The 21,085-nt window shown below is 40.7% G+C and overlaps 1 protein-coding gene across 3 annotated transcripts in view; it reads right to left on the bottom strand.

Annotated features, from left to right (window-relative positions):
• The window catches only part of LOC119657701, a 174,194-nt gene that overhangs the window by 10,169 nt on the left and 142,940 nt on the right, over nt 1-21,085 (bottom strand). For 2 of the 3 annotated variants that reach the window (XM_038064740.1, XM_038064741.1), the window contains exons 5-9: nt 19,330-19,641; nt 18,590-18,718; nt 1,033-1,152; nt 802-958; nt 564-664 (exon numbers count right to left, since the gene is read on the bottom strand). In XM_038064740.1, the coding sequence (XP_037920668.1) occupies nt 564-664; nt 802-958; nt 1,033-1,152; nt 18,590-18,718; nt 19,330-19,641 (819 nt within the window). The remainder of the gene's footprint in view (nt 1-563; nt 665-801; nt 959-1,032; nt 1,153-18,589; nt 18,719-19,329; nt 19,642-21,085) is intronic. The other variant, XM_038064742.1, reaches the window with a different exon arrangement.

Here is a 21,085-nt window from a genome sequence, read left to right as displayed (position 1 = left end):
ACGTCGCGTATTGGAGTGCTCCGTCACCTTTACAGTTTGGTGCAGGAGATAGGATAGGGAGGACTTACCGACTGATTCCAAAAATGAAGTATTAGCTACAACAACGGAAAACCTTTAGCTTGTGCACTCCTTTTAAACTCTCTACCGGCATATTGGACTACTCTGTCTGTATTAACATAATTTACTGTCGCACTCCGTATAGTACATATAACGCACACATTTCCGAAGTGCCCTCCACGGAGCTTGAATTCTAATTCCAGTCCCGAATTTTGAGTGTTGTAACACAACTTTTTGGTTCTTTGGAGTCCTTTTCCTGACATATCTAGTTTTAAACATAAGCTAAGCTTTGGACTTTCACCTGGATTTACTTTCAATTTTTATATAAATAAATGTATGTATGGACATGTAGTTTCCTTTACCTTAATCGCACCTTTTATTTCAAATTTCCAGATCAATCATGTCAGAAAGTTGTCAATGGAAAGTATCATATTCATAGTGGAATGAGCATTCTTAATGACAACAATAGCACTCACATTTGCCCTCCTCAAAATACTGATACTAACCTTGGCCAGCTGATAGATGACCTCCTCCAATGAATATTCAGCGTAGAGAAAATCAGCCAGTCGCAACCTTCCCGACATCTCATCATAATCCAGGGAGTTCTCTACAAAGGACGAAAAAATTCCTTTAAACATCTTTTTACACATACGCAGCTATTCATTGCTAACAATATTGTGTCATATTATACATTCGGGCTTGAGTGGCCATGAAAGCGGTTAGGTAACAACAGCTCAATTTTACCTTTATTCCGGTCGTTATTCATCTCCTGTAATCTCAGAAGGGACGGGATTCCCTCGAGAGCTTTTCTTATGGTTGGCGATAGCATCGGACGTGATTCTGCGGGGCTTGTTGTCGTTGTGGTTGGTGGAGAAGCTGGCACAGGTGCATGAACGGTCTTCTGAGTGGAAAGGAACATTTATTTTTATGATTATTTTATTTTCTGATTTCAGGATCAATTTTTAAAGTGCTTACTGGATGTAAGGAGCCAATTTTCAGGTGGTTAGGGAACACACGGTTAGCATATGAGTCCTGCAGGTATTCGATGCCTAGCCTGATATCTCGCAGGAATTTTATTGCATTCTCTCGGGACATCTGGAAATATAAAGAAGGAATTATGGTGGCGTTGGTGTCTATCTAAATATGAATTGCTCTAAGGAAGTTGAAACCTGGGGTGCGAATGTTACTTATTATCTGAGAAGCTGCGAAAACATACGGCCTTCGCCACATTTATTAGCCGGATTATTCTTCCTCTATGTTCTGCGGTCTTCTCAAATAAAAAACCTTGTCATCGTTGTATGGCCAAATTGTATTATCTAAACGTTTCACGATAATCAAACTTCAAAACCTGAAATTGGGCTTGAAACATGCTCCCCGGGGATACGATCTCACCCAAATTTCTGCGAAATTTTCCCAGTAAAAAATTGAATTGACTAATGTACATATGTATGAGTGTATATACCTAGCGAATTCTTTCTCAGAGTGAGTCCTTTGTGGTAAGTCAAATACTGAAAGAACACGTTTCTAACGTGTCTTCCAAGCCGAATTGAATATTAATGACATGTTTGAGGTTTTATATCGCGTTCCTAAATTCTTGACGTGAATTTATAGGCTTAAAGTGGGGACTATAAAATAAATTGTATCTTTTAAGCTATTTTACGATTTTCATGAGAATTTCGAACACCATTGAAAAGGCGAAGTACTGTTTTTAATTCATGAGGGCAATGGTGCTTATATCATGTTAATGTACGTTTTTCATGGGAATGATTCGTAAGAAACGATTTAAATCAGATTTTGAAACGATGTTAATCAGGTACAGACAATTGCAGGAATTTGTGGCTCAATTTATTGGAAAAGTCGTCAGCACTCTGAAGCAGTGATGCGTTGAAGAATAGCACGAAATGATATAATATTCAATTTATTTTCAGGTTTTGAATTCATCGGTCTATTGTCATTTTAAATTAAAAGGACATAACTGATTATGTAATTTACAACACAATCTCATTCTTATATTTATAACCGCAACACTTCTACAGTAGTACCATTGGAGGATACTTGATAGTTGGAAACAAGGATTAAATTAAATAATCTACAAGGTGCGTCCCATAAGTTTTGAGACTACGCTTCAAAGAAAAAAAGCAGTAGAGTGGCACGAAGGCGCGGCCATCATGAAATTTATTGAAGTTTTTTGATTAACGATTCCCTTCCCTGCATGCCAAGTTTCAGCTCATTTCTGTAACGAATATGCTTTTCTATTATGCCATTTAACAAGTTGGGAAACCGGAAGCTGGATGCTTCAGGTACGAAAGGTTTTGTGTATTTCTTAGTGCGTAGCACGTAATATATCCATATATTATGTGAGAGTATCCACTTTCGGGTGATATTGACATTCATAGTCTTCAAAGAAGCAACAATTTTGACGTATTATAACTTTGTTAGTAATAGTGCGATTTCCACCAAACTTGGTAAGATCATGCTTCACATTATATTATATACATCACAATAAAATTTCGTGGTGCTAGGATGAATTTAATGGGGATTTCGTGTAGTAGATGTTTTGAAAGCCAATCGTCGATGTTCGTGCAGGTTGATAGAGGAGAAAACGGGGATACCAAAAAACATCATTCAACGCATATTGCGTGAAGACTTGAAGAAAAGAAAAATGTGCGCGCGTTTTGTGCCGCATGCATTAACTGTCGAACAAAAGGAACAGCGCTTTGCTCGCGCCGAAGATCTGCTCAAAATAAACGCAAATGACCCTTTTTTTTGGATTTGATAATACCGGGTAACGAGAGCTGGTGCTTCGCTTATGATCTGAACACGCCGCCTTCAAAAATTTCGGTTTCAAAAGTCGAAAGTGAAGACAATGCACGTTTTTTTTTGGAACCAAAGGGATCACTCACCACGATTTTGTCCCGAATTATGGAAAGCCCGTAAATTTTTCCTCCTTGCCTACGGCTACTGTTATTCAGCAGTTATTGACTAAAAAAGGTGTAACTCAGTTGAGCCATTCCTCCTACTTTCCGGATTTAAGACCCTTATACTACTTTACCATTCCAAGGTTGAAATTGGAGATGAAGGGAACCCATTATGAAACGATTAAGGATATCCAAACATCCTTAACAGCCAAGTTGAAAGCCTTTCCGAGTTTAAGAAAGCGATGGATAAGCTACAATATTGTGCCAATGAGTGAATTGGTGCTGACCGAGGTTATTTTGAATAATAATCACCCTCTCAAATTTTTTTGCATTTTTAAAAATTGTTTTTGAAGAATAATCTTAAAATTTATAGAACGCACCTTGTAGGCATAAGATAATTCAGTTATTTAAGTTCGGGTATGAGATTGATGAAGTGGGGAGCATTTGAGGAAGGAGAGGTCTTATTCTCCAAGCTCGTTGAATAACCGTGTCGACAACACACCTCCCCATGCACACGTTTATATAAACAACAACAATAACATCTGGGAAATGCAGTCTGGCTTACCACTACAGCCCTGCTACCAAGTCCTGGTTAATGCACCTGAAGCCAACGAGAGAGGTTGCGCGCAGCAAACAAGGCCTATGCAATACCTGCCTGCAGGTAGGAAAAGCTAGGGGAAGGCGATTCTGAAAATAAACCTAAGAAGCCGCGCTAACACATGGCCTCACTACTTAGTAGTGCCTATATACTTGATCATTGATAACGCTATTAGTAGGGACCCAACAAATAACATTAATAATATCGGAAATACCAGTAATGGTAAACCAAATAATCCCTCCAGAAGGGGATCATCCAGTGCAAGCTCAAAATCAAAGGTCAGTGAATGCAGTGTCGCAAACGCCACTGGAAGTAGATTTGAAAGTAATTACAGAAGGAGGCAATTCGCATTAAAAAAAAAACAAAGAAGACATTCCATCCACCAATAAATGAGAAGTGTAATTGATATTGTTAACAGAGACTGGAAGGAGGTACGAGAAAATCAAAGAAGCGATTGGAAAGAATAACTCCTTCCAAACGATTCCTTGAATTAAATCCATTCGTAGTAAAAAGAAAGCATACTCCGAATGCAGAATCCGCAAACGTTAAAAGCAATAACCAGGTGGGTAAATGGAGGTGGATGTGGACGAACATGTTCCAGAAGCAAATGATTTTTTGTACCTCCTTTTCGTATGTATGGAAAGCCTTTCTTCAAAGGGGCCATCCGGTGTGAAGGCCGTTTTCTTCGCTTTTTTGGAATGTTTTTTGAAGAACTGAAGAAAGACATATATGGGAATTTTCCCCATATATTATTAATATCAACGTGGCATTATCTGTCTTATATATAAAAAGTGAGATATCACACAGTGCAGCAATTATAGAGGTATCACGTTGCTGAGTACCATCTATAAGATATTCTTCGCTATCTTGCTAGGCCGGATAGCCCCATACGCCCAGAACATCATTGGCCCATACCAAAGAGGCTTCACTCCAGGCAAATCAGCAACAGATCAGATTTTCTCAGTGCGCCAGCGATGGAAAAACTGTTGGAATATGGACACCAGTTGCACCGTCTATTCATCGACTTTAAAGCCGCCTATGATAGCATAGCCAGAGTAAAACTGTACACGGCCATGAGAGAATTCGATATCCCGACGAAATTAATAAGACTGACTAGGCTGACCCTGACCAATGTGCGGGGTCAGATAAAAGCAGCAGGATCACTCCCAAGACCATTCGACATCAACAACGGTCTAAATCAAGGGGATGCCCTATCATGCGTCCTCTTTAACCTGGCCCTCGAGAAAGTGATCCGTGATGCTGAGGTAAATGCCAGAGGTGCGATCCTCTTTAAGTCCACCCAACTACTGGCCTATGCTGACGATATCGACATCATGGGAAGAACCACCCGAGACGTACAAAGTGCCGTCATCCAGATCGAGCAGGCAGCTATCGGCGCGAGATCTTGGGCTGCACATCAATGAAGGCAAGACAAACTATATGGTGGGAACGTCAGCACTGAAAACCAATCAACCAACAACATCAAACCGCATTGGTCAAACGGGAAGAATAAAGATAGGAGACTAAAACTTTGAGACTGTTTATAATTTCTCCTATCTAAGGTCGAAAATCACAACCGATAACAGCTACGATGATGAAATCCGCGCAAGGTTGTTGGCAGCCAACAGAGCCTATTTCAGATTACAAAAACTGTTCCGGTCGAAACTGGTCATTTTGGGCCTAAGCGAAGTAAGATGGTGGGATTCTGGAGAGTACTCCTCTTCCTCTTGCGGCAATATGCTTTTCTACTCTGGAGAGCCAAGTGGTAGTAGACGCAAATCTAGGGTCGGGTTGATCCTGACGGCAACTGCAAGGCGCGTACAAGACCTGGGAGCTAGTTGCATTGACTGCAAGATTCCGGTCCAGGTTAAGGAGCATCACAACTGTATAATGGTATGCAGCAACGAAGACTTCCAATATAATGCAGGAATTAAACGCAGTTCAGGGGAGATTTCCTAAAGGTGACATTGTGATCGTGATGGGTGATCTCATGCCAAGATGGGATCTGACAGCACCTTGGTCAGACATGTGGCGGGGAAACACGGTCTTGGAAACCGCAACTGTAATAGTGGGAGGTTCGGGGATTTCTGCAATATCCACCGCCTTGTCATTGGAGGCACGTTGGTCGAGCACATGGTCACAGAACAGGACAGTTGGGTTTCAACTAGGCGAAACCGTACGATCAATCAGATCGACCACTTTGAGTTTTCTCTTGGATGTGCATAACAAAAAAGGCGTTGAAAGGTATCACGCTTACGTTGGGTTGCTTGTTGTGTCCGCCACTTCTCGCAACGTTGGAGAGATGCAACCTTCCAAGCTTAACATCGACCGCTTGTATGGTCCAGTAGTCACACGACAGTGGAATATTCATCTTGCTGATCAGACGGCAGATATACTGAGTAACCTGTCTGAGAATATCGTTGAGCATTGGGCTGCCATCAAAAATGCTCTTTTGTTGGGTGCTATGCAGGTCATCGGCTACGTCCCGAAGGTGCGCCATAACATCTGGCTGACTGCGGAATCAAGAAGGCGAATCGATGAACGGAAGGGGTTAAAGGCTCTTTTGACTGCTACGAGTGACGGTGGGTGTGAGGTGCTGCAACTACGACAACAGAAAAATTACTATTGCGCTGGTCAGGGAAGTGGAGGATGCAGCAGAACGCAATGATTTCAGAAATGTATACCGTGACGGAGCGACATATGATGGTTTGCTGCACCGAGGGAAAATCGCGGAGGATTTTTAGGTTCAAAGTGGAGTCCACTAGTATTGCATCCTGTCACCGATATTATTTCTTCTTATTATCGACGTGGTTCTTCATGCTGCTTTTTCTGGAAAACGTGGTGGAATTCAATGAACTACGACATCTTTCCTTAGACACATCGACTATGCTGACGACATTTGTTTGCTGACTCACTAGGTCATGGGTCATCGGACTCTCGCTATCTGCTTTAATGGGCAGAGCATCGAAGGCACCGAATAATTTGCACATCTTGGAAGCTTAGTTTTTCCTGACCGTGGCACCAAACTTGATGTTGCCCAACGCATTAGCAGCACTAGATCCGCTTTCGCTGCCTTGTCTAAAATTTGGAAATGCAGTTATCTCAACACCAAGATCAAGTTAAGACTGTTCTCTGTTAGTATTGTCTCTGTATTGCTATATGGGAGTAGCACGCGGAATCTGAACTCTACTATTACTCAAAAGCTCCAAGCCTTCATCAACACCTGTCTACGACGTATCATCGGAATGCGCTAGTCTTATATTATCTCAAATGAAGAACTTGTTTGACGCACAGGTCTAGCGTACGCACTGTGATCGGAAGGCGGAGGAGACAGTGGATAGGCCACACGTTAAGGAGAACCGAGAATTGCATTTCTGGCTACTCCATACAGTGGAATCCACTCTCACAAGATGGCCGATGAGTGGGTCGTACCAAGGGCACTTGGTGCAGTACAGTAGAGGAGGAGCGTTGGCGTTTCGGAAAGTCGTGGGGGAGCTGAAGCGTATTTCAGGTAACTGCGAACGATGCGCATAGGTGTGGTTGACGCGCTATACTCCACCAGGGGGTAAGTGGCAACTATATATCAACACGAGTATCTAAATTCCCATGGTCAGCGCAGGAGGATTTAAGCCAGATAAGCAACCGTTTCTTGCTTGTAAAACTGCAGAGGTATTCGTCGATATATTCCGGTATAATTTAAGCTATTATTTTCGCGACAATCGAGAACAATCGATTTCCTATCCAATCCTTGCACTGGGCACAGACCCTTTTTTGACATTTCAATAATCACCCCATTTTTCCATTATGTACTTGGGAAAGTTTTCAGCTTCCCAGAAATTTGAGGGTGAATAGCATGAAAGAAGATGGGGAGCAGATTTTTAAAAACCACAAAGGATTCAGAAAACAATTCTGTTGGGAGAATGTCATGTTCGTTGGCTTCACTAGATTTGATGGGGATGATTTCACTTTCCTGGGAAGCAAAGCCCGCACAGTACGTTAATGTGATTCCGTGGACTGAAAAAAATTGAATATAACTTTCTTCCATTTCCTTTTAACGTAAATAAATTGGATTCTGCTCGGACGTATAATAAACTGAAAAGGCATATGTAGATCAAAGCACAAGAGATTGTTATAACTTTTATTGATTTGATGGGGTCTTCAAGGGGATGAGTAAACAAGATCCTAAATAAAATATCTGAATCAACGTAAAAATGGATAGTTTCTAGAACACATACCAAACTGAATACATACTCTACAGTACTTCCTTGTGAATGACTCCATAAAATTTTAAATTCGCTTTCTTGGAATTATACTAGCATTTCTCATGGGGACGTGTCTTCTATGCGTATTGTAGGAGACTCCGAGTAAAACAGATTCTGTGAGAGAATTTTAAATATTGCGCTTTGAACAGAGGATGTCGAAGAAAGCAAAGATACTCTACAAGTTTAGACAGGTGGCAGGTTTGTTCTTAAAGAACTCTATTTATGATATATAGATGCATTCCAAGATACGTATCTTAGTCTTCATTGCAGGGCAAGTTTGTTGTTAGAAATGGATAGCAACAGAAGAACACTTGCCGCAATTCAAAGGAGTCCGCTACATTCCGAAAGACATTTTAAAAGACAACACGTCTACAGTTAATAGTTCTGTAGTTGCAGCGATGGAACTGGAAAATGGGAGTGCGTGCTTTGAATGACGTTGCCGCCTTTAAATACCATAGTTATTAGTAATTCGAAAGATCTTTCGGGGAAGTTTGGTAGCAGATTACGACTTTGGACATTTCCTGCATTTATGGATGATTGTGATCCCTGGAGTTTTAAGCCATTGGATTAATTGGATTAATATCCTTAATTCTTAGGAACAGGTTGCAAGTTACGAGGAATTGAATAATGGCTATTTTTTTCTAATATTTTGTTCTGCTCCTATAGTTGGCAAAAGTTCACAATAGTAGATAACGCATGTTGTCAGGAATTTTCCTGCGGGGGGGGGGGGTTTGGATCATAAGATCTATTAAAGTATACTTTTGCCAACAATGTCGGAAAAGTACCGAGAAACGAAAGGCATTGGTGTAATGGCATGCATGGTTTGACAATAGGGTTGATGTCATAACGGTTTCCTTCCGTTTCAACATGTCTTAGCTTTCCCAATTACCCTTCTCAAATTCGTAATTCCCATCCTGGCATCAATTATATCCAACAATTAACATTTAAAATGATTAATTTTACTTATTTAAAAAAAGAAGAGGATGACGCCTCTCGCATTTACATGATCATCACGGACCACTTTTTCCAGGACCAAACTAAAAAGAATGCATGATAGGGTATCCCTTGTCTTAGATCTTTGTCGATTATAAATGGTCTCGAGAGTGATCTTGCCGCCTTTGTCTGGCCTGGTACATTTCCCAGGGTCAGCCTAGTGAGTTTTATTGATTTGTTTTGGACGCCGAATTCTCTCATCGCGTATACAGTTTTACCCTGTCCATGCCATCATAGGCGGCTTTGGAGTTGATTAAAAAATGATGCAATTGATGGCCATATTCTAACAGCTTTCCCATCGATTGCCCCAGGGAGAAAATCTGATTTGTTGCTTATTTGCCTGGAGTGAGGTCTCTTTGGTATGAATTAGGTTAGAAAAATGTTGGTAGTCGCATTTCTAATTATCCGTAAGTCTATTTAGACCGTTTCATGCCTACTCTATTTGTAGATTCTCTTGACAGCAGATACTCCATTAAAAAGGGCACAAATAAGGTACCTGCGTCTTGGGTCTGAGAAAGGCGAACTAGTCGTTTTCTCTTTCTTCCACATAGACGGAGCTTACCATAATAAATTGTAAACAATAAGTAATAACGGGATAGCATCAGCTCCTCTTCTGGGCTCTTCATGAGCTATAGTCAGTAAAGTAAAGTCCCATACCAAATAGGCTTTGCTCCATAAGAGAATTCGGTATGTCAATTAAATTGGTAAGACTGACCAATGTGCGAGGTCAATCAAAGGAGGAGAATCACTCTCGAGACCTTTCATCATCAAAAACGGTCTGAAAGGAGAGGATGCTCCATCCCGCATTCTTTTCAATTTGACCTTGTCAAAAGTGATCCGTGATGTTAATATAAATGTGAGAGGCACCATCCTCTGTCTATGCTGACGACATGCCTCCATCTAAATTAAGCAGTCGATTGTCGTCGCGAGATCTTGGGCTACAGATTCAATACAAGGAACAACAACATCAAATGGCACTGATCAACTTTAAAACCGTTGATAATTTCTTCTATCTAGGGACTAAAATCGCAACAGATAACAGATGTGACGACGAAACCTTCGTTGGCAGCCAACAGAACCTAAAATAAGTCAGGAAGCTGGACGCTTTGGGTATAAAGGTTTTGTGTTCATCTTGTATGAGGAACTTTTTATGTACGTTTTTCAACTTCTACATAGCTAAAAGCTTATAACTCCAACTTCGCCGTTCATATGAGTTCACTGTATATGATGATGACGTCATACAAGTCTTAGAAGGCTATAAGTTCACGTGAAATACAGAATTTTGACATTCTATAAGTTTGTTAATGATAGTTGGATTACCTTCAAACCTTCATTTGATACGCCACAAAAAATGTTCTTCCCCACTTTTGCATATATGGAGAGCCTTCACTTAGATCTAACATAAAACTCATTTCACATGTAGCGTTCAGAGACCACATATTATTTGATAACAATAGCTCCAGCCGTTTGCGAACAAATATCACAAATCCTTAAAAACTGTTCCGTTTGATATTACAATGGTTTCGTCAGTCATCTTGTACTCCTTGGATGCTTGGGTTCTTAATAAGAAAAATTGCAAATTCTTAGTCGCGTTCGAGAGAAGAAGAAGAAATGTTGGCCCCCTCTATGAATTCGCCCTCTAAGTGGCAGAAAAGATACAACCCGGAAATCCTGTAATGGAAATGTCTATAGTAAAAAAAACGTGGCGGACGGTGCCTTGGATGGAGTGATAACATAGTCTAGGGTGCTAGACAGCTTTCTCGAATATTGAATTGCTGGACCTCGATGAAAAACAAGTATATTTGTAGTTTCTTACTAAGGCAGGCCTAGATGGATACCATTGGCGGCCTAACACGAGACCCGGCGGTTCGGCACTTCCTTTCCGAGGTTTTTATTTGAAAAGTGTACACAATTAATTATGCAATTTTATTTAAGAGACTAATAGCCGTGTAGAGCGGTCCGACGTGATTATATTATTATTGTTTATTTGTTAATTCTTCAATTATCAATTTCATTTTATTAATAAATCAATTTTATTTTATTAATAAATAAAGTCGGACGTGATTATAACAGTTTGGCGAAAAACGATATCATGCTTTGAACCCTTTCGCACCCTATAGCTAGCACAGCATAAAGACGTCATTGATAACAAGAAGGACATTTTTGAAAGCTAGGCGGATTTCGCTTTAGACTGTAAATTTCTACGATATTTTACCTCGATGTATCACATGATATATGTTGTTCTGATAATAGCTATAAGTTCCTCCGGACCACTGCAACGGTTGCGATTAAGATAGGTGCTTTTTATTGGTATCTTAACAATCATCCCCTCCTTCCACTCACCGTTGAGGATTTCGGATTCTCAGGATTTACGAATAAATGAAAGTGACAGCTTTATAAAAACTGGAAGTGCACCGTGCAGGCCGGCGGCTTTGTTGCGCTTGCCTGCAGTACTGGCACAGATGGTGCTAATCGCAACATGGTTCGTAGCCGGTCGGTTGAAACTGACCTTATTTTAGACAGTACGTCAGCAATGACGAGGTGGTGAAAGTTGCATAAGTTTAGAAACCATTCACCGTTGATGATGCGGTCATCAAGACCATGTTCCCACATTATATGCCAAAGCAAGTTATTATCAGAGCCCATCTTGGTATTCAGATCACCCATTATGACCATGATGTCACTTCTAGAAAGTATGCATCCCTTCTATAAAGGAACCTTTGGAATCTAGCGCTGCACAATTATGGTACTTCTTAACTTCGATCGGAATCTTGTAGCCAAATATTGCCAGAAACCGGCTTCTTTCACAAGTAACAGTCCAACACTGTATTCGCTTTCACTACTGTTAGGTTTTCCAAAGTACAAAAGCAAAGTCTTTCAAAGGGAGAAAAGTGTACTTTTCAGAGTCCCAAAATCTTAATTCGCTTAGGTCCACACTGCGGCGGCCTATATCGCCGGAATTTCCATTTCCGCTGGAGAAATCGAGGAACGCATTTCAGGAACCAATTATTAGCCGTTTTCGATAGCTAAAGGTCTTACACGTGACGTCCATCCTTTTGCGGGGCGGAACGTCTCAGTATAAAGTTTCAAAATTAAAAGCAACTTTTTTTTACCATTTTTTTCTTCTTTCCCGACAAGCGGGGAATACTTTGAGCGTATTTTTAAATTTCCGTTCAATGGGGCATTTTGCGGAAGTTTGTCCAGTTTTGGCCGTTCTTCGTACCTTTAATCAGGCTGTCTCCTATATCTTTGCTCGGTGTTGACAACAAGAGACACACCTTGTGTGATCATCTGATTTCCGCTGCCTCATCCCTCAATTAACATTCTCTGATCCGAGGAGTACAAACCAATCAATAAATTGGATCCTAAATGATTTAGGATCCTATTTATTGATTGGTGGTGTGGGTGAATAGTCTGCAGGTGAGTATCTGCTGCACCAGTTAAGTGCTACCAGCACAATGTTCGAACTTATAAAAATCTTCGCCAAAAATTGGCGCTTCGAAGTGGCGGTTTGGTGATGATGATTTCACATAATACGTTAAATGTATAGGGGTTCCGCGTCTTAGCAACGGCACCTAGTGTAGATATGTTGTTAGTTGCTTTAAACTTCCTTTCAAATTTAATTAAAGAGGATTCAGGATTCACAGCATTCAATTTGCGCCAGCAGGTTCTTTGTTGTTACTAAAATGTTCCCTCAGATGATGACTGAATACTTGGAAATAGACTCTATTATTGATATGCATATTCAGTAAACTGTGTGTGGTCAACGCCTCAAGGCTTTCCCTGTTTCAATTCTGTAGCTTAAGAACGCTTTGCAAAACCTCTGATCAAGGAGGTAGAATTTTAAATATAATTTAGAGTGAATTATACTCGTAAATGCTTGACTTACTTTGCTAGTTAGAGTTTCCGCGATGCCACCTATCCACGCTTCTTCTTTGCTTTCTGTGTTTTTCAATCTGGAGGCGTAGGTTGTCAAGTTACTGGCTATGCTATTTAATCAGCATCTACTACAATTTCGAAGTTGCTTTCAGTGAGTTTGCTTTCTTATAAAAGCGTCTCAAGAATGATTGTCTTGGCGATCCTATTGTTCAGAGTCTCATGGGATTTTTATATATTGTATATTAAACTGTTCGGTTGACGTAGTTTCAGAGATTGGTGGGGGAGATTTATTAACGTTATCTTCGCCAATCTTATAAATGGTTGTCATTGATCCCTTGGTAAGCATAGAGCGTCAATCATACCTACGTGCCATTGTACATGGTTAGCTGAAATGCGCTTTAACTCCTTCCATAACTTTTTAAAAAACTCGCACTTCTCTAATATTCTGCGCCAAGTACTTCCTGAGAAATCTATTCGTCGGCCATCTTGGCGACCGGTGAGATTTGAATCGCGTCCTTCCGTACGACCGCTTTGTGCTGCAATCAATCGAAATCAATGAAGCGCAGATAAAGCGGAGATCTAAACTCTGTGTACTGTTTAATGATGATCCGTAGAGTGCTGAATGCAGGAGAATGGGGAGTGGAAACCAGCCTGCTTTCTGTCGATCAAGCTTTCGAGATAATTTTTGATGCGTTACAGGACTATTTTATCTACAATCTTTGTAACAGCAGCGAGCACGCAGATACCCCTCGAGTTGTCATACTCAAAATGATTACCCTTCTTTGGAATCTTATCTAACATCCTCTTTTTCCACTCTCTGGAAATGTTCTCGGATTCCCAATATTTCCGTACGAGTGGAGTCAGCAAATCTGTAGAAACTTCAGGTGTAACGATGAACAATTCTACGGGAAGACTGTCAAGCCAGGCATTCTGGTTGTATTGATCGCCGAAATGTTTTTTCTTCTGCTTGGAGGAACAATCCGTATATGTATGTTCCGGTGAGTAGTTATTTCATCCACAAGATGAGGAATTTCACCAGATATTATACGGCTAAGTACCGTGGTGAAGTGTTCTTTCCACCTCTTTAGCTGTTCGTTATCGTGGATGAGGGGTCGACCGTTAGCATCCTTGACAAGATCATCGAAAGATTTGCGACCACATGCAAGCTCTTTCGTGATACGGTACACATTTCTGAAATCATTGCCTTCTGCGACACCTTCCGTTTCCCTGACCAGCGTAAAAACAAATTCCTTTTTGTCACGGCGTCCATTACACGGAACTTCTTGGGATTTCGCACGGTATCGGAGTTCGCCGTTCACCGAACTGACGTCGTGCCGGCCATCAGTCGCAGAGGTCAATAGAACCTTCAATCCTTTCCGTTCATCAATCCATTTCCATGATTTCGCAACTCAGTCAGATTTTATGGCGCACTTTCGGGACGTGGCCGAAGACCTGCATAGCATTTTTGTGGATATACTATATTGGAAGTTTTCGTTGGTGCAATGTACAATTGTGATGCTCTTCAACCTGGACTGAAATCTTGCAGTTAAAAGTTTGTCAGAAATAGGCTACGAAGTGAAGAGATCGCGCCTTGCGATAGTCATCAGTCATTCGCGTCTGCTTTCACTCTCCAGAGTAGAAGAGCACATTGCCACACGAGGGAGAAGAGTACTCTTTAGAGTTCCACCATCTTACTTCGTTTAGGTCCGGGGAATTGTGGATGAATGTGTCCTAAAATTCAACCTTCGATATTAATTGTGTGGATGACAGAAGTGGCGAAAGCAAATAAAAAATTTACTAGTCGGCGGCGTTTATTGCCCGAACAACTCAGTAACTTCGATGGCACCATCGGGAGAGGGAAAGTCCATGACGTATTGCATTTTCTTCCTTCTAATATTTCATGTTCTAATGTTTCTGTTCACTTCTTGGTGCAGTTTAGAACATCCTCACAGTCAGATGTCATCACATTTAACGCCGTGCAAGTGATAAGCTCACAGTACCGAGACAAACACAAAATACATGTTGTGGAAGGAGGCAGGACATAATAGCTGCATCATCATCATCAACGGCGTAACAACCGGTATTCGGTCTAGGTCTGCCTTAATAAGGAACTCCAGACATCCCGGTCGAGGTCTACCAATTCGATATCCCTAAAAGCTGTCTGGCATCCTGACCTAGGCCATCGCTCTATTTCAGACAGGGTCTGCCTCGTTTCCTTTTTCTACCATAGATATTGCCCTTATAGACTTTTCGGGCTGGATCATCCCCATCCATACGGATTAAATGACCCGGCCCCCGTAACCTATTGAGCCGGATTTTATTCACAGCCTCAGGTTATGGTATCGCTCATAGATTTCATCGTTATATAGGCTACGGAAATGTCCATCCTCATGTAGGGGGCCAAAAATTGTTCGGAGGATTCTTCTCTCGCGGCCAAGAGTTTGCAATTCTTCTTACTAAGAACCCAAGTCTCGGAGGAATACATGAGGAGTGGCAAGATCATTGTCTTGTACATTAAGAGCTTTGACCCTATGATGAGACGTTTCGAACGAAACAGTTTTTGTAAGCTGAAATAGGCGGATTTCATCATTGTAGCTGTTATCGGTTGTGATTTTCGACCCTAGATAGGAGAAATTATCAGTGGTCTCAAAATTTTAGTCTCCTATCTTTATTCTTCCCGTTTTACCAATGCGGTTTGATGTGATTGTTTGGTTTTCGGTGTTGACGTTGCCACCATATATTTTGTCTTGCCTTCAGTGATGTGCAGCCCAAGATCTCGCGGCGCCTCTTCGATCTGGATGAAGGCAGTTTGTACGTCTCGGGTCATTTTTCCCATGGTGTCGATATCGTGATCATAGGCCAGTAGTTGGGTGGATTTAAAGAGTATCGTACCTATTGCGTTTACCTCAGCATAATGGATCACTTTCTCGAGGACCAGATTAAAGAGGGCATCCCCTTGACGTGGACCGTTGTTGATGTCGAATGGTTTTGAGAGTGATCCTGCTGCTTTCATCTAGCCTCGCACATTGGTCAGGATCAGCCTAGTTAGTCTTATCAATTTCGTCGGGATACCGAATTCTCTCATGGCCGTGTATAGTTTTACCCTGGCTATGACTATAGGCGGCTTTAAAGTCGATGAATAGATGGTGTAACCGGTGTCCATATTCCAACAGTTTTTCCATTGCTTGCCGCCGAAAGAAAATCTGATCTGTTGTTGATTTGCCTGGAGTGAAGCCTCTTTGGTATGGGCCAATGATGTTCTGGGCGTATGGAGCTATCCGGCCTAGCGAGATAGTGGAGAATATGTTATAGATGGTACTCAACAATGTGATACCTCTATAATTGCTGCACTGTGTGATATCTCCCTTTTTATGTATGAGACAGATAATGCCTCTTTGCCAATCGTCAGGCATCGATTGGCTGTCCCATACCTTAAGCGCAAGTTGGCGAACCACTTGGTGTAACTGGCCGCCTCCATATTTAAATTAGGATGGAAAAATTAAATTAATTCCAAGCCAATTTCATCACTTTCGAGGTAATCCCCACAGGCATCTTTGGAATGATATATGGACCAGGGAATAAGCCGGGGGAGCTGCAATATGAGCGGCGGGTGGTTAATGTATACGGGATTGCAAGAGGCAGCTTTGGGTTAACTATGGTAGGCGACGTATACGTGTATAGCTGCTATGCTCTTCCAAGTTTTATAATGACATAATTCGAAAACTAGGGTGCTCGTGGTTACTGATGACCAGCATTGTTAGGTTCTATGCAGTTGGACATGGTATTGACAAAAGAAACTGATATAAATACGAATGGAAAAGGAAGGTCTGGTCAGTTGTGAGGTCACCATTCGTTGGAACTGCGCTGGTGCATAATATTTCTTGGCACTTTAATGAAGATTATTGCCTCAGTGAGAGCCAAATAATTTTTATTTCAGCTAGGGACTAGAAGTAGTAGTAGATCGATTCACAGTCCTGTGAAGACAATGCTCTCTGAAAGAATCATTTGAGTTTACTTGGTGATGGCACCCATTTTAGGTTTACCGCTCCTCGATAAACGATTCTTTTGTCGAAAATACAATTTTACATGCCATCAAGCATTAAGTGGACGAAACCAAGCACAAAATTTTCTGGCTACGTTATTAAACCAAAAGAGGGACGACTTCCAGCTAGTTCGTTTCTTTGCACCACATACGATCGTTCAGCTAATCCGATGTCATTGTTCAAAGGTTTATGAGCACCTATATACCGATTAAAGTCTTCAATTGACCTTGTTTTCAAAACTAATTTGGCAAGAGTCCTCACCGTTTTTCACTATTATGTTAATTCTGAGTATCGCTAAAATGTTTGTCTTTTTTTCGGGAAACGATTTCCATCAATGCATTCTCTCCTGCTTTTACCGATCATCTTGATCCTAGTCAAGGCTTTGATGTACCTCTCAAATTCATTTCGGGTGCGCACTTCATACATTACGCAAGTTTCGGAAATGAAGTAGCTGCGGGTGTTTCCACTCCTATTACAAAATCAGGCTGCCCGCAAATAAGAATCTGATCCCCTTTGAACCCACAATTTCTCGACCAGAAACTCTATTCCAGGCGGTACTACTTTTCGCCCGACCCCTAGTTGAAAAAGGTTTCATTGCTTATTCCAGGAATTTGAAATCCTTGTATATTGATGTTGAAACAACCCCATTCAGCATGCATGTTATATATAAAATTTATACTAATAACAAACTTACTTAAAAGTGTTAACTTTGCTCTATTCTACTATTGCCTCATAAGTTTTTAATAATTTCGCTCTTATTTCAAAGTAATATGCTACGCTTAGATAGCTTCTTGAATTTGCAATAATAATAAGGTGAAGGTAGGCGAAAGTATCTAGTATGCTGTCTCTTGAATTCCTTTCCATCAGCTAGTGAGAGATAACATGAGCGCTATTAATGGTCTTATAGTTAAATAATGACCTAATCACCTAGGATGTCTGATCCGGAAATGATGTACTTTACTTGATATCCATGGAAACAGTCCGCCCTGCGACTGCTTTCCATTCCATTAGGGGATCTAGAAATATGGAAGGAATCTTGCTTCGCATTCCAGATATTCCGAAAATAGTTAAAATACCGGCATGAAGTGATGAACTATCAAATTATATGTACCTTTTTTCGAATGAATAGTGCACAACCAATCGTATTCTACACATTTAAACAGTGTATCGAAGCTGTAACATATTGCATTCCCTCAGTTGTTCCAAAAATTCTGACCATTGTAAGGTAAGAAGTAATAAGGATTATGAGTTACGATGGATTGTCCCTTGGCCGAAAGTGCCTAACAAGAATAGCGCGTAGAAATGCAACACTCCAATTTCAAATTAACAAAATAATCGTCTCCTGTTCCATGTGGGAAATATGAAACTGCAAGAGCTCGTCTGCCGAATAACTACTACTAAATACAATAACGAAGGAGACTCTCCTCTATAACATTTAGAGTGAAAGGTCATTGCGTACCTTAATAAATATTGAATGCTTGGAAAACACGGATCACATCTAGAATGGATTTGGTTTACTTAAATTTATGACCCCGAAGTGTTTGCTTTTCTCTCATCTTTACTGGAGTTTATATTTCATTTTCGCAGACTAAATAGAAATTTAGTAAAAGTCGGTCTTATTTAGTTGCTTTTCATTATTTCCTGGTCTCGTCTTTCTCTTTGTTGTGAATAACGAAAGCTTTTAAAAAATCAACGCGATAAGAAACTGAATTTTTTTTTAATTTCTCAGAGAGAAAAAATCAAGGAAAATGTATTTTTTATGACTATTGAGAAAGCTCTTCGGTCAGTGCTATCCATTTCATTGTGTTTGCTTTGCTATCAAATATTTGATTCACTTACCAATCCTTCTTGGATGAACTCCTCAACAGCCTTGGCTACTCCAGCTTCATCGCCGGTCCAGAAAACATACTGAGCCATGTCAAATGATGAATACTGCCCGTCAGGATGTCTTAAGACGCTCTCGGCTGTCTGAAATAAGATACTGTAATTAATTTTCCTTTTCAGGTAAGGAAGTTTTGTGAAATGAACTAAGGCAAGCGAATGCTGGTTTGCGTGAAATCTACCACTGGATTCAGGGCACTATAATTTGAATGGATTTTCTAAGTGCTTGCTCCTGTTTCCGCCACTTAATTTGATTGAAGAGTGTTTATCGCTTCTTCGCACGAAGTATTCTCTCCCATCTCATGAATGTTTTTTGATGGGATTTTGATGGGATGCCCGGAAATAATATTGACTATGGCAAATTATAAGCAACCAGAACATTTTAGCTGTAGAATTTCTTAAACCGTAATACGAGGTAATGCGTATGATCTAAAGATGTTTCAAGCATTTTTCTAGACAGCTTTAATCTCAACCAAAATCCACCTCAGAACACAAGAAGATGAGGTGACTGCTTGAGTGCCCGGAGCGGGGTCCAGAATCCTAATCCAACTAAAGCTATCAGCATTTCATAAACACAAACTCTACTTTGTCTAATCTACTTTTAGCATCTATAAACATAATGAACTGTGAATTGTAACGATGTGCAGTCAAAGCAATCAAACATTTTGCATTAGAATTTATTGACAAATATCCATAACCTTGGGGCTCTTCAAATTCAATGAACGCCTCTCGCCATTTTTCGTAGCCTCCAGTTCAGCTGATACTGATTCTTCCTCTGACGAATCATTCTCCGATTCCGTGATAATTGGATTTGTTGGGCTGGCATTCATAGATGTGGAAGATATTGCTGTTGATGACGTGGACGGAGAGGATGAAGATGGGACCGCATTTAATGTTGAATGGTCGCCTTCGGAAACGGATGTTGTTGAAGGTGATGTGGAAGTTTGCGTTGTTTTGGCTTCGATATGAGGATTTTGACCGTAGGTTAGACGTGCGGCACCATAAAATGGCTAGAAATTTTCGTTATATAGAATTTAAGTTGAATTTATAGAACTTACGTAATCAGTAAGAATTCAAGGGAAAAAAGAATGTCATTTCAGGACTCTAGTCCTAGAGATACTCTGTTTCCTAGCACAATATATGATATATGTATAAGTAATATTAGATTCGCTTTTAGGGATTATTTACATATTGTTACTTAGTCACATCTGATGTTGTTACTCATGGCAATGAAGTTCACAACAGGACGATTAACATAAAGAAAGAGAAGGGATATTATTTGTCAGAATTCCTATTCAATCTTCCCTCTTTTCCCTTCGCTCTGCCTCTAGATTTTGCTTCCACCGTCTCTCTTGTTCTATCTCCCGCCTGCCTCTCACCGTTTAGACAGAGTTCTGTAGTTCCATGAATCACTGGCAACCATTAACTTTTATTTACTATTTTGCTGCTTAAATGCAATGTTTTTTAATTGGCAGGAAGACAAAGAAAAGAAAGGAGTAATTAAATCTGTTTCAAAACTAGCTAAAATCATCTCAGAAAAAGAAAATGAAATATCTCCATTTGGATCCCCGGCAAAGTCTAAGCAGTTTCATCGACGCTTAACTGGTGTAATCTGGCGAAAATGTCTTTTTTCAGCCACTTTTCGAGTTCAGCTAATTATCTTTGTTTTTCGGTAGTCATTAACCTAATTCAATCTAGCTCTATGTCATGTATGTATATAATTGCATGTTTTAACATTATTTAAAAAATGAACTTAATTTGAGCCTGGATCCAGAGTGATAATCCAGTAGTTTATAGATAGCAAAATACTTTGACTGTCACCTCGCACACTACCTTGTCTAGGTGGGGTAGTTTATTACTATACTAAGGGTGTCCAGAAATACATGAAGATGGAAAGTCAGAAGTCATAGAATTCGAATCCACACCCGACTTTGAAAAATCAGGTAGGTCCAAGGCATGGATTTTGAAAGCCTCACCTGAATGATGTTCTCCCGCGGAGAAATCTGCGAAAGACAGGCTCTCCACTTGAGTGGAAAACCTGCACCCCGTGTCTACGGTGTGGTCAGCCAGAAATGATAGTACAGATACTTCCTTCATGAGAGGAACTGAAAACCTGACTACGGCCGGCCTGCCGGTGACACTGTTACTTACCTAACTGACGACAACGGAAGGCACTGCAAAAGTAGGCGAAGTTTCTTGGGAATGGGGACATGAGCATTACTACACACCCAAGTGTGCCGATATTCAGGGAAGTCGGACGCAAGTCAGATGGTGAGGACAAGCTGGTAACCTCGGTGAGATGCAGACTGAACGCAGCAGACTTTTCAATTAGCGGCGGTTTTTGTATTAGACCACATTTATGTCTACAAACATAAGAGTTTAACCGGCAGCACATCAAAGCCTCTTCCTATCTACTGTCAGCAAGGCTGGCAAAGTTGCAGGACTACCCTTATA

This window comes from Hermetia illucens, chromosome 5 (genome assembly GCF_905115235.1).
Source record: "Hermetia illucens chromosome 5, iHerIll2.2.curated.20191125, whole genome shotgun sequence".
Lineage (NCBI taxonomy): Eukaryota > Metazoa > Arthropoda > Insecta > Diptera > Stratiomyidae > Hermetia > Hermetia illucens.
Note: the sequence above shows the minus strand (reverse complement) of the source record. Positions and strands in the feature narration are given on the sequence as shown.